Source organism: Xenopus tropicalis, chromosome 3, assembly GCF_000004195.4.
Source record: "Xenopus tropicalis strain Nigerian chromosome 3, UCB_Xtro_10.0, whole genome shotgun sequence".
In the NCBI taxonomy this organism is placed as follows: Eukaryota; Metazoa; Chordata; class Amphibia; order Anura; family Pipidae; genus Xenopus; species Xenopus tropicalis.
In genome coordinates, this window is record NC_030679.2 from 47,326,280 (window position 1) to 47,339,749 (window position 13,470).

Here is a 13,470-nt window from a genome sequence, read left to right on the forward strand (position 1 = left end):
CTTCTCAGAAAAGGAGGCGGGTGTAGGGGCTGAGAGTGTAGCATCCCATGCCTCTGTAGCACTGACACTGCCTGCCGAGGGACCCCCTGTGAGCTTTGCATCTGAGCCCTCCTCTGCCTCATCTCCACACAGAGGAAGAAGAGAGGCAGATTTTCCTGTGAAGCTCAGGTAAGGCAAAGAGAAGGGCTGGCTGGTTGGCAGATCTCCATTTCCAGAGAGCATCATAAGAGCACCTCATCTGTCTGACGAGTTCTCCTTTTTCCCTATTTCACAGGCAGCTTATTTTGCACAGGAAGCTGTAGCTGAAAAAAGAGAGGTCTTGGAAGGTGAGTGTTTGTGTAGTGCATTACGTGGATGTTTTTTCTTTAAATTACATCTCTTTGTAGGGCCCTTAGGACATAAGGAAGGGCAGCAGGGGTGGGGGGGGGGGGGGTAGCTCGCATCTGTCACTGAATTATCTCTTCTCAACAGATCCATATCCACATCCTTCTGCAAGCTCCCCTCCATGTATCAAGCAGTAAGGCATCTCCTATAGTGTAATCCCCAGTAATCACTCATACAGAGTCTGTCTGGCTGTCAGAGCAGGGTGAAAATAGGGTACCTCCAAACAAATCACAGTCTCCCCTTACGTCCATTATTACAAGATGGCCAAGCTTACATGTCTTCTTTTCCATTCCCTGCCTTTATCTTTCCTGTAGGATTTTCTCCTTCTCAGGTTCCACTATCTCCATCACTCCCTCCTGAAAGCGATAATGCCTGTGCACAAGTTGATGATGGCTTTTGTGCACCTCCCCCTTATATCCTTCCTCTGTTATTTCTGTAGAAATGAATCCCCTAGGTTTCAAGGACATGGGACCCAGAGAACAATTTATATTTTCAAGCATGCATGCATCAGCAAAGCAACAACTACAAAGCTGGAATTTCTACATGTACACTTATAAATACACCCATCTATATGGAAACCACAGGCACTGTGTGATTTTATCAGACACACAAATATGTGTATGTATTTGTGTATGGAAAACACTGTGTTATCTACATGAAATATACCATACAGCAGAAACTCTCTATTAGTGGAGAGATTATAGATTTATATGTAGGAAATTATATCCTTATAGTCACTATTAGCATTGATTTGTAGCACCCTTTACTGGTACTGACAATTTGTTTCATGGATGCCAAGAACAGACACGGTTCAATAATATTTTATTTAGTATAAAGCAGGATTGGTTGTATAACACATACATGTATGAATATACATTTTTGCACACATGAAGATTCACATACAGCAGGTTGCATGACTTATGAGATCATATCTGTTGATAGTATGTTTAATTTGATTTCAATACCTTATTTGCTCTCTTCCATTCCATCAGTCCTGGGGAAGCACTAATCAAATCTGAGTAGGGGTGGCGTCCTGTCTGAAAAGCAGGTCAGAGGGAGCTGCAGGGGCTGCAGCCTTGTGCCATCTTCCTGCTTCCTGTGCCTACCCTCCTAAGCTGCTGCCTCTCCCCCCTCTCTTTCTCCCTCTGCAGACTGCAACAGATCAGAATGGATGTGCTTATGAAAGGCTTGTCCAAAGCAAAGGAAGGTGTGGTGGCTGCAGCCGAAAAGACTAAGCAAGGGGTAGCGGAGGCTGCAGAGAAAACCAAGGAAGGTGTCCTATATGTGGGTAGGTATCTTATGTATGTGGAATTGCAGATAAAAAATCCCTTTGTTTTCTTTCATTATACATCCTTGGCAGGGTCTCTCAAACTTTTAAAGTGGCGGTTCATGAGAACACATTTATGTCATTGTTTATTGCATTGGTTTTTTTAGGAGAATTTAGTACACGCATTGGTACAGTATGTACTTCTGTAACTATTTTTACATTAACATGCCTATATGGGATGCACCAAATTGGTAATGTTTAGATTCGGACGAAGAACAAATCTTACCCAACTATATCGGATCCCTAATTTGTATATTAAAACTTGAGAAAAATGAAAAGATGTACATCTGTGAACAGAAACTGTCACTTTCAGTTGTCACATGACATCAAGGGTTTGGATTTGGTTGGGCAGAACACTAATAATTCAGTCGAATATAAATCCTGCAAAAAGTGCAGAGATATATTATAGTATGGCCTCATATGTGCAAGGTAAAATTGCACTGTGCAAATCATCATGGAAGTGTTGAACTATACTATTTCAAGTTGACTGGTTAACCCCACATAGGAGACAAGGGGGCTTATCTGCTGTTTTGGCAATCAGTCAAGATATGCTTTTGCCTGCACTCAGAATAACTGTCCACTTCTGTTTAGTCAAAAGATGTTGCCACTGCATGTGTGGAAATCTTAAGAAATTACTAATATACTATGACCATTGCCTAAAGAATCATTGCATTACTTGTAATGTAACAAATAATGCATAATAATGTAAATAAGGCATTTGAGGTAGGAGTTTGGATACAATAGAGATGAATGACATCATAAGACTTATTGATGATTTAAAATCCAGTGCAGAGTTCAGCAACAGTGGGCGGAAAGCAGCTCCATTCTTACTTGCAATAGGGCACAAGGTAAATACAATTCCTTTGCACACTGCTCCCTAACTTGTGCATCGCAATAATGTCTCAGATTGTGGCAGGAAGGGGGTTGTAGACCTGTGTTCCCTAGCTCATCCCTAATAAATACAGTACTGCCATAACAGGCAGCTATGAAATCATGGAGACAATTTAGGTCCATACACTCTATTCTGAAACTGTGGCCAGAGGCACTGGCAGGTGCAAAGTACAATAGAGATACTTGTTTGTACCTGCTTGTACTTTGCACCCTGCCCCACCATCAGTGATTAAAGGCCATTAAAAAAAATATCCCCCACTGGAGGTGCAGGATAAAGGGGAAGCAATACTATTTTAGCCAAAAATGCATTATGCTGCCCATACCAGGAGACAGCTTCCGGTGCAGGTGGCCATTTTGGGATTCGAAGAATGCAAATAATGAGGAAACTCCCAGCACTATCATTATGTGCATGTGTGTGAGATTACACACATGGCTGTAAGCACCATGAGCTCCCAAGGAGAATTTTTTGGCCAAAACAGTAATATTTCTCCCAACAAGGCTGCAGAGTGGAAAAAAAATTATGATATGATAGGCAAGGACTGTGTTACTGGGAGCTGTCCAGTGCTGAATATGTCTAGTGCTGTGCAAGAGTTTCCATGCTGTGGGTCTACTATTACCTGCTATGTTATGTTGTGAAGGCCAGAATACTAGTAATGTCATTTAAAGGGGTGTATGGAGATGTTAGGCTCGCTAGATACCATAAAAATCTTATGTGGGTTGGGGTACATTGCACCACAGGGTCTCTAGCATAAGTCAAGCCTATAAAGAAGCAGAAATTAACATTTTTAAATAGCTGTATTTAAAGGGAACTAGCATATTTAATAAAAACAAGATTACTTTGCATTTTAGGGGCTTGCCTACAAACAAAGCAGAGACCTTTCTGCCTTTTATTTACTCAGTAATCTGGGTTTTTTTTAGTGCCAGTCACGAGCAGGGAAAATACCACTTGCCTGATTCATTGCTTACTGATGTGTGTCATGTATAGAATATAGGCTATATCTGTGCTCCCAGAATTATGCACATACTGTATACCCTATTATTGCCAGGTTCCATGGGAGGCTGTTAGAACATTTATCATTTAAGCCATTTACACACCAGTCTTCCTAGGCCTTTGTTGCCTATAGTTAGATCTGAAGCAGCCAGCAGCTGTAGTGGCTATTAGGGTGAATGGAGGCCCAGTACATATGATAGGAGGCAGACTGTAATGAGCAGCAGGGAAGGGAGTGGGCCAGTTTCTGACTAATGCATCCTTACCTTAAATATACATGCAGTAGCCCACTGGCTACCTCCTAGCAATATATATTTTGCAGAGCTAAAAATGTTTTTTTATATTCTGCACATATTTACCAAACATGATAATTTTAGGAGAGATGTGAGCAATAATCTTAGTCAAAGACAAAAATGAATCATTCAAAATACAATGGCAGCATCTCAGAGAATAGGATGTTTCATTTGTTCAAGGGTCTTTCATATTCACCCAGCTTCCTATTTTGCACACTGGCAAGGGGAAGCTTTAAGTATTCCCCATGGTCCCATTCTTCTTCCCCCTTATGTTTCTGTGCTGCTAATTATAGGAAAGCTTAGGCCTCTTAGCGTGACCTCTGTCCTTGATACAATGTTTGTAATATCTTGAGAAACACAGTGAAAGGTGGGGCCTAGAGTGAGCCTTAGTAGTCTGCTCAGTGTCAATAAAAGAGGAAGATTTAGATAAGAATGGTGAAGATATTGATACAATCATACAGTGAAGTATTAGGTATAATATTAAATGTGCTTATAATAGCAAAATCTGTATCAAATGCTCACACTATTAAATGCCCACCCTACAGAAGAGAAACATTTTTCATTTAAAGAATTCACAAAACAGCCATGCATGCTAATTTTAAAATGAGCTGTTTGTGCAATTAAAATGACCAGGAACTGTCAGTTGTATTATTACAGCCTGCATGCTTGATGTAACAGTAAATTATTTCTTTGTGTAAAATTTTAATTAGTACAAGAGCCATACAATTTAGTAATTAAAAAATCTTACAATGCCTTTTTTCAAGTTCTAGAATAACAGAATAGAAGAATAGAATAATCTTTCAGCCATGTGGTCAGGATACAGCACAAGATATGAAGTATAAAAAGTATATTTGCCCTGTATTGCCTTCCTTCTGTACTTTATTGGTAATTCCACGTGAAAATGAATCAAAAACGTGTACAATATATTTCTGCTATTGTGATGAAAAATGTAACTTGAAAACAACATTTTTTTCAAGCATTCAAACACAGAGCAAATAAAGGTATCCATGCTTATCTTGGGTATATGTTTATAAAGGATGCTACCTGCAGCCTTTAAATAGTGCTAACTGTTCCAACATGATACCACACAATGCCCCTTGGTTACTAAGATAGCCAGTTCTGAGTGTATAGCTTTGATTGTGGTCTGCTGGCAAACTGGCAGCTGCCCTGTATACAAGGTTTACATTCTAACCCCTCATTGAGGCTGGTTTGTGCAGTTATACTGTATCAGAATCTGAAGAAGTATGACTAGAAATCAAACTCATTGACAAAGTAGTGATATGTATGACTGGAGTCTCTTTGTAGTTTGATTTGTGCTATTTTGAAATAAATGCCTGGCTTTCATAAATACCTGCTGTTTGCCATGTATGTGATGGAGTAATCCGAAATCAGCAGAGAAGTGATAGAATGTTTGTATTTTATATGAACAGTTCAGTAACTCAGAGCATCCAATTAGCAAGTAGTTATTTACTGGTCTAGTGCAGGGCTGTCCAACTGGTGGCCCGCGACCCCCCTCTGTGTGCCCCCCCCCCCCCCCGTCTGGCTGCTTTGATGGCTTACCTTTGTGTAAGCTTTAAATGGTATCAGTACTGAGATTAACTGGCACCCCGGCATTGCTCACATCTCAGATTCAGGCTGTAATCCCCCTGTATTGTTTAATCATGTAATCTCCTGTACTGTTCACACCTAAAAATGCCTTCATTGTTTTCCCCCTGCATTGTTCACACCTCAGGCTCAGGCTGTAATCACCCACATTGTTCACCTGTTCACACCTCAGACTGTGTCCCCTCAGATTCCCTGTGACACATCCAGCATTGTGTCTCTGTATGCTGCCCGTGTGTGCCATAGGGCAGGCATAGTATGGCACACATAGGCAGGGGAGGGCAAGCATAGTATGGCACACATAGGCAGGGGAGGGCAGGCATAGTATAGCACACATAGGCAGGGGAGGGCAGGCAGAGTATGGCACACACAGGCAGGGGAGGGCAAGCAGTACTCTGCCTGCTTTATGCCTCTCCTATGCTGCCTGTGTGTACCATACTCTGCCTTCCCTATGCTGCCCGTGTGTGCCATACTCTGCCTTTTCTTATGTTGCCTGTGAATGCCTGACTCTCCCTGCCCTGTGCTGCCTGTGGGAGGTGAACCTGGCAGGGGTTTGTTCTGGGAGTTTGTTAGCATTTGGAAATAGTCATTATATGGTCCCTAAGGTGTGTAATTATATGCTGGGGGTTGCTGTCTATCCACAGAAGGAGGCATATGGATTTAAGTGTATGTCTTACTATGACATAATATAATTCTTTCACATATGAATGAAGGGTGATATCCCTTCAGTGAGCACCAACCATTGGGTTTTTGCTGTGTTGCCACCATTAATGTGGGATGGTCTTAAAAGCTCTTGTGATAACATGGGTGTAGTTTGAAGTGGGTGCAGTTTAAAAAAGGGGAGTGGTCAAAACTGGTTTTCATTATCGGCCCTCCACCATGTAGGCCAGAAAAATTCCAGCCCTCGGTACCACAGAAGTTGGACTGCACTGGTCTAGTGCATTATATAGTAATGAAAGTAATAGGGTTGGTAATAGTTACTAGACTGGGAAAATATTGCCTGGGTTCTCTAAGATTGTGCTATGAATGACATTTGTGTTAAAAGCAATGTTTTGTTATGACCATTCTCTTTACTTCATTTCTAAATGATTTATCAGGCCATTATCTGTGGTATGGTGACCAGAGGCTTTTGAAGAAAAGACAAGTTTACATAAAATTTGATCCTAGATGAAACCCTTTTATTTTTCTTCAGTTGGCTCTTTGATAAACATAATATTTTTTTATATAAATGAATAGTGTCCACTGCTGTTCTTAGCTGGATAAGCAAAGCAAAGCCAGTTGCAATGTAAAACTGTTTCCCACACCCATCAGAACCCTGCATCTATCTCAGCTTTCTTTCACAAGAACCATTGGCCCAAGAAAAGTAAGCAAAGGGGACTCATTTACTAAGATACATACAGTACAAAGTGCAGTAAAAAGTATAGGAATCTTTTTTCCCTCAATACAAAGATTTTAACAAGAATATATTAACATGACCATGCCCTGATTTTCCCAATCCTGACCTCTTTTCACCCAGTCCACCAAACACCTCACCGTAGTGGAAGTCCAGTCCCCTGCTTCAACTGGGCCGCTGACAGGAGTCTTGTCTGTGCACCATTATGGGGGCCATACTTAAACATTTGTGATGGAAATTTAACCAGATGTGGGGCCTTCCAACCCCACTGTGCTACTTTGTCCTTTATGATCAGGTACAGGGGAGCGGGCCCTTATTCAAAAGTGCAGGTGGTGTTTCTGTATTATGGCATAATAGATTAACATTTCTTTTAATGTGCCATCTGTAGTTAGCAGTAGTAGACAAGATCTGCATAACCCAGCATTCTGTGTATACTCTTATCAAAAGAGAGACTGGTCTAATTGATTAGTTTCTACAGTCACCAAATCTGGCGTGACCCATTCACATCGTAGCTACATGTGTGAAATACAAATTAGAAAAGTTAATTAAACACAGATGTTTCCGTGCCTTGATCTCCAGGCAAAAATCTTCACCCTCTTGTCCCTGAGGGAAAGCCATTGATAGGCAATTCTCTGAACAGGATATTTGCTATTGATTCCTTGAGATGTGCAGCTGCTTTTTCCGGGATCAGATGAGTTAATCACAGTTTGTCTGGGTATTTCTTTATGTACAACTGCAATCATAGCCCTCTGGGGCTCCTGGATAAAATGTTCAGCCAAATTAAATGGTGGCGATCAGCAGCTATTATATGAGCTATCCATTATGCAGACAGGCAAGGGCAGTGCTTACTAAGGTTTGACTCACATCATATACTTGCAATAGGCTCATTATTTCCAGCCTCATATTCATCTGGGGCTTCAATGTCTGGGCCGCTATGCTCCTGCTGCTGCTGAATAATCTCCCATCTTCCTCAGCAGCTGGAGGTTGAGGTTAGAGATTTGTCATTTATGACAAATAGAGTTATATATATATATTACTTCACGCCTGGCACACCCTATAAAAATAGTCACAAATTTATTGTGAACACATTGCACAAAAAACAATCCGACGTTTCGGTCCTCAACAGGACCTTCCTCAAAATGGGTTAAGTATTTTTTGTGTATAATAAATTTGGCTGTGAACCCTGTGATATACATATTTTTTGCATTAAAGTGCAGATACTCCAAGGACTGATATATATATATATATATATATATAAGAATATTTTAAGGAAATGTTTCTTTACATAATGAGAAGTATATTAAACGCAAATAAGCTCGTAGGCAGGGAAGTGATTTGGGGGGGTCTTTTTTTTGCCAATTTTTCTCTTAAAGAGATACTGACACCAGAAATGAAACCTTTTTTTACATCTGTCATAACATTGTCTTTGCATGCTATTTATAATTTTGCCATAAAAGTATTTGTCAAAGCTTTTACATTCCCTATCTGATGCCCCATGTTCCTCTATGAGGGGGCAGCCATATTTGTCTGTTAGCATTAGAAGCTATAACTGACAGGCTGAGAAGGGACAGTCAGGCTGGCAAAACAGTCAGGTTTTGGGATTTCAAGTAACAATTACTTACAAAAGCAAGCCTATCAGCAACAAATGATCAACACGACCTATAGGCAACTTTTTATGTAGATTCATATTTTAAAAAGTAGTTTTTTCGTGTCAGTATCACTTTAATGCTGCACTATATCACAAATTCAAAAGAAGCAAAAATCATGTCCTCCACTTTATTTTTTCCTGCTATTACTTTCAGCACTGGTGGGTCTGGCCCTGTAATATCTGCATTCTGTTGTTTTTTATTTTGTTTTGTTTTAGGTTCCATGTACCCTTTTATAAAACCTTTGGAACCTGAAATATCTGCCAAGAGGAAAATTATACCTATAAACCAACTTACCCTTTTTTAATAACAGTCTATTATATAAATGCTGAGGTAGATCATGTAGTAAAGGAGTAGTATCAGCTATATGCCTTCAAGAATATTTTTTCAGAAAAGATGCAAACACCCAAACATTTTTAAACCTTTCAGTACAGTAAGAGGTCCATTGTTGGTATGTCTAGCCAACATTCTGTTGGTGGCACTACCATGTGTGTAGTTTATGATCTAGGTTTTACAAATGGTATTCTGAAGGTAATGTTGCTGTAAAACAAAAAAGGAGAATGTTATAAGTAAACCAAGATGTGTATGATTCTTGTTCCCAGTTGTTTGAGAAAGTTAGACTTCATATTGCAAGTCTGCCTGGTATTCTAAAACCCAGGAATTGGAACTTAGTAGTCCAAGCAATAAATAGTGAATCTGAAAAGTTGAAAAGTGTTATGATCTATGCTTTTAGGAAGATCTCTTTCTAAGAATAAGTGAATACCTTGTGTTGTGGTTGAATTACAAAAGGCACAAAAAGATGCTTGACTTTATGTTTTTTACTGTGTTTAGGAATCAAGACTAAGGTTGTGTGACCTATATATAAAAAAAATTGCAGTAGGGGTGCAATCTCTGGTTTCCATTAATTTTATATATTTAGCCATGTATTTTTGCATATATTTATGCATGTGTATATTCTTTTCTGCACCAGAAAACTTAAACTAAATATTTTCCTATAAGGCAGAATTTGGATATCTGGTATGCCATTAAGGGATATTTTCAATATACAAGATTAACCTGTTCCACGTGCTTTTATATAGCGTTCTAGACTTTAAGATCTACAAGGCAGGGATTCCCTCTTGTGCCAACTGTTAGCACTTAAACTTGAAAGTATGTTGTAGTTATTTGTATTTTGTTTTTTTTTTTATTGTATTCAACCCTTCTGTTCTTTTGTATATTGTTCTGCTTTACAGCACTGCTTACACTAGTAGCGTTATATAGATAAAAATATACATACAACCTTATTCTAAACCTCAATGTAATTCCACATGTTTGTTTCTGGTTAATCCTGCAGATTGGTGTTATATTCTTGTGATTGGCAGGAGCCAATATTTATATAGGCTTGATCCCTTTCATGTATATTTAAAGGTGTTACAGTTGTCTCTTGCCCAAGTATATGCCACACAGGCAAATGAATTGACTATTGTCTTGATCTGAAACCATGTACAGCATCCAGTACTGCAGGGTGTTGATTGTTGGGAGTTAGCCAGCCGGCTTGCTCAACAAGTAGATAACTGCTGTAGGCAATATCAGCTAAGGAAGCACAGTGTATATAAGGAAACTCTAGATTGTGTCAGCTATAAAAGTAAATGTCATAGAACCCTGGACATCTTGTAGTTTGTACAGTAGTTTGTGCAGCAAGGTACCTGTATGTTTTTTGGGGTTTTAGAGGAAACCAAGACTCAAGACAATTTCTGTTATCATCTTGCCCTATATTTGCCATTTAGCCCTAATATACTTGGTATAAAGACTCTACTTCCTACATCTGCTGCTCCATGGAGCAATGAGTTTGCTGTCTTTTATGGGGCTGTTATAATCTCTCAGAACAAATTCATCTTCAAGCAGCAGGTCCTTTAGAGAGCGTAGTTCTGATGTCAGCAAATTATAGTGAAAAGAAGTAATAAGAAATCTTACCTGCTCACCCTGGCACTCCAGGCAGTGAAACTTGGTGCACAAATGCCAGAGGGATTGGCACCCTCCCAAAATACAAGCAAAAAAAGTTAAGCACCGGCACTCAAGTTGAATCAAGCAGGGCAAGCCCTTGCAAATTTATTTGCGAACGTGCAAATTCTAGTGAGACAGTGATAAATCCTTCTTATTAACTGGGTTCACAGGTAGCTAACAAGAGATTTCAGCAGCAAAGAATGGTTTACTTCTTGATTCATCTGACAACGGAGCCCACTTCATTGACATGAACTCCAGTGTCAGACTGGGATGCCAGGTGCCCACCAGAAAACCTTAGAGAAATAGGGACTGACCATGACATAAGTCAAATGGTTAGAAGCAGGATCCTTCCCAACCCCACTCAATCTGTTGATATTTTGTTCCTATTCTGATGGGACGCTTTTGTTTTGTCTTCTTTTGTAGTGGACTGGGGAACTGCCCTGGAAACACCCCATTTGCTGCCAGATTATGATGTTTTGGATGTTATTGCACAGGAATTTTAGATAACATTTCTTTTCTGTATGTGTATATTTAATGCAAGAGGGAGCTGCTATATTGCTTTCTTTAAATGAGTCCATAGACAACAAAATAAAAAACACTTTCAAGTATGTCAAGGCAAGTAGTGATGAGCGAATCTGTCCAGTTTATCTGTCCATAAAATTTGCGAAACGGAAAGAAAATTCGCGAAACGCATTTGTCGCAAAAAATTTTTTGTCACCCGCGTCTATTTTTTGTGGCCCGCATCTATTTTTTTGTCGACCGCGCTCTTTTTGATGCACCCGCCCCCTTTTATGATGCAACCAATTTGATGCGCGACAACGAATTTTCACGGAAGCTTTGCAAAACAATTCGCCAATGACAAAATGCGGAAATTCTCTGCGAATCCATGCCTGGCGAAAAAATGTGTTCATCACTAAAGCCAAGTAATATGGCAACTTCCACATACAAATAAGACACAATTATACAAATGTTCGGTACACATAGTACTTATATTTATTTTCAGTTGAAAGAACAGTTAATAGAAAATTAATTCAGTTCATAAATGGTGAATATTTTCCCTTCAAGAGATGTTCCAGGGGAGAGAGAATTCTGTATTTTATGGTTTAGGAAATGTTATTAAAGTGAAATGATTTGCATGGTGGTTTGACAGGTGATTGGAGAGTCGGGCAGATGAATATTGCATTTAATACAAACTGCAGTAGTGACAGATGGAGAACGTAAGGGGTGGAAGGCTATAGTTATCTAAGTGTGGGTATGATCAGCTAGGGCATCTGAATATTTTAAGAACCAGAAGTCTAAGTGCTCCAGCAGTGATTGTGATGTAAATTGTGGCATCATATAGAAAAGAGACTGAACGCCAGGAATGCAATAGCAGGCCAATTATTCACAGATAAACATTTAAAAGTAAATCTAGAATATTGATTCTACTGATATTATTGGCAGTAAAGAGCAGTGGAAGCATGTAAGACACTCCCATCTGCTCACACTGAATATAAATGATCATTTTCTGAGCAAATGTACTATTAATAGCATGTTTGCCTTTAACCAGCTGGTTAATTCATTTGTAACTGCCATGTCCACACAGGTTGAATATTGAAAGGCAGATGGGTCTTTTAATATATGTTTTCTTGGAAATGGATGCCGACAGTTGTGTTCTGCATCCAAATGACCTTTGTGCTAATTTCTTTAGACTTTTAGACTGTTAATAAATTGCATATATTCCTGGAAGGACTGCAGCAAACAATTACAATTGCCCTTTGTGGTCAAAGCAACTTTAAGGTACCAGTGGGGCCAGGGAAAAGATTTCAAGCATGGACCCTCACTGCCCCAAGAAATTTGTGATAGAATAAACTTCAAGAACATGAATGTTAACATAATATGGCAAGCCATGAAGAAATGATAAGCAGTTGCTAAATTAGACATGACCCTAGGTGTTCCGCTATGGACCAACAACCATGGGAGCATATAAACAAGAAAATGGGGACACTCCAAGGTAATTAAATTAAAATAAGAAGCTGTAGAGCTCCTCCAGTTCATTAAAATATAGGCAAACTATTCAGAATGCTTCAAAAAGTTATACCAGATGAAAGGTCTACTGGTGGGCAGGGTCAGACTAGGGGGTTCCAGGCAGGGCCGCCATCAGAAATCACCAGGGGTTACATTCTGCAGGGCAGGTACCCCAGCATCCTCCAGTTGTCCTCCAGCTCACCCCAGCATCCTCCTGCTTCCTCCAGGGCCCCCCAAGCATCCTCCAGCTCCCCCAAGCATCCTCCTGCTCTGACACGCCCATTCCCACACCTTGTGTCTCAACCCTTTCTCCCTGTAGATTGTAAGCTCTTTTGGGCAGGGCTCTCTTCACCTCTTGTATCGGTTATTGATTGCTTTATATGTTACTCTGTATGTCCAATGTATGAAACCCACTTATTGTACAGCGCTGCGGAATATGTTGGCGCTTTATAAATAAATGTTAATAATAATAATAATAATAATAATCCTCCAGCTCCCCCCAGCATCCTCCTGCTTCCCCCAGGGCACCCCCAAGCAACCTCCTGCTCCCCCCTGCATCCTGCTGCTTCCCGCAGGGCCCCCCAAGCATCCTCCAGCTCCCCCCAGGGCACACCTCAGGCATCCTCCAGGTCCCCCCCACTATCCTCCTGCTTCCTCCAGCCGGATTCCCCTCCCCTGCTTCCTCCGGCTTGGGTGCCATCCTCCGCTATGTCCCGCGGCTCCCCGCTTCATCTGAGCTTTTATAAGGTTGCGCCTCGTACGTGTGACGTCAGTACGCACGGGCACAACCTTATAAAAGCGCAGATGCAGCGGGGAGCCACGGGAGATAGCGGAGGACGCCTGCAATGACAGGGCCTGGGCCTGATTGAAGGGGGCCCGAGCTAAGAAAACTCTAGTATGGCTGGGCCCTCTTTAAAGTTAAAAACGCCCGGGCCCGGGATGAGTGTCCCCCCTGT

General features: G+C 40.6%; 1 protein-coding gene across 1 annotated transcript in view; it reads left to right on the forward strand.

The window, feature by feature from the left end:
- sncb (synuclein beta) overlaps window positions 1–13,470 on the forward strand; it is a 28,367-nt gene continuing 14,897 nt past the window's right edge. The window contains exons 1-3 of the mRNA NM_203541.2: window positions 1–168; window positions 275–326; window positions 1,536–1,672. Coding sequence (NP_988872.1) covers window positions 1,552–1,672 — 121 coding nt within the window. The 5' untranslated portion in view covers window positions 1–168; window positions 275–326; window positions 1,536–1,551. The remainder of the gene's footprint in view (window positions 169–274; window positions 327–1,535; window positions 1,673–13,470) is intronic.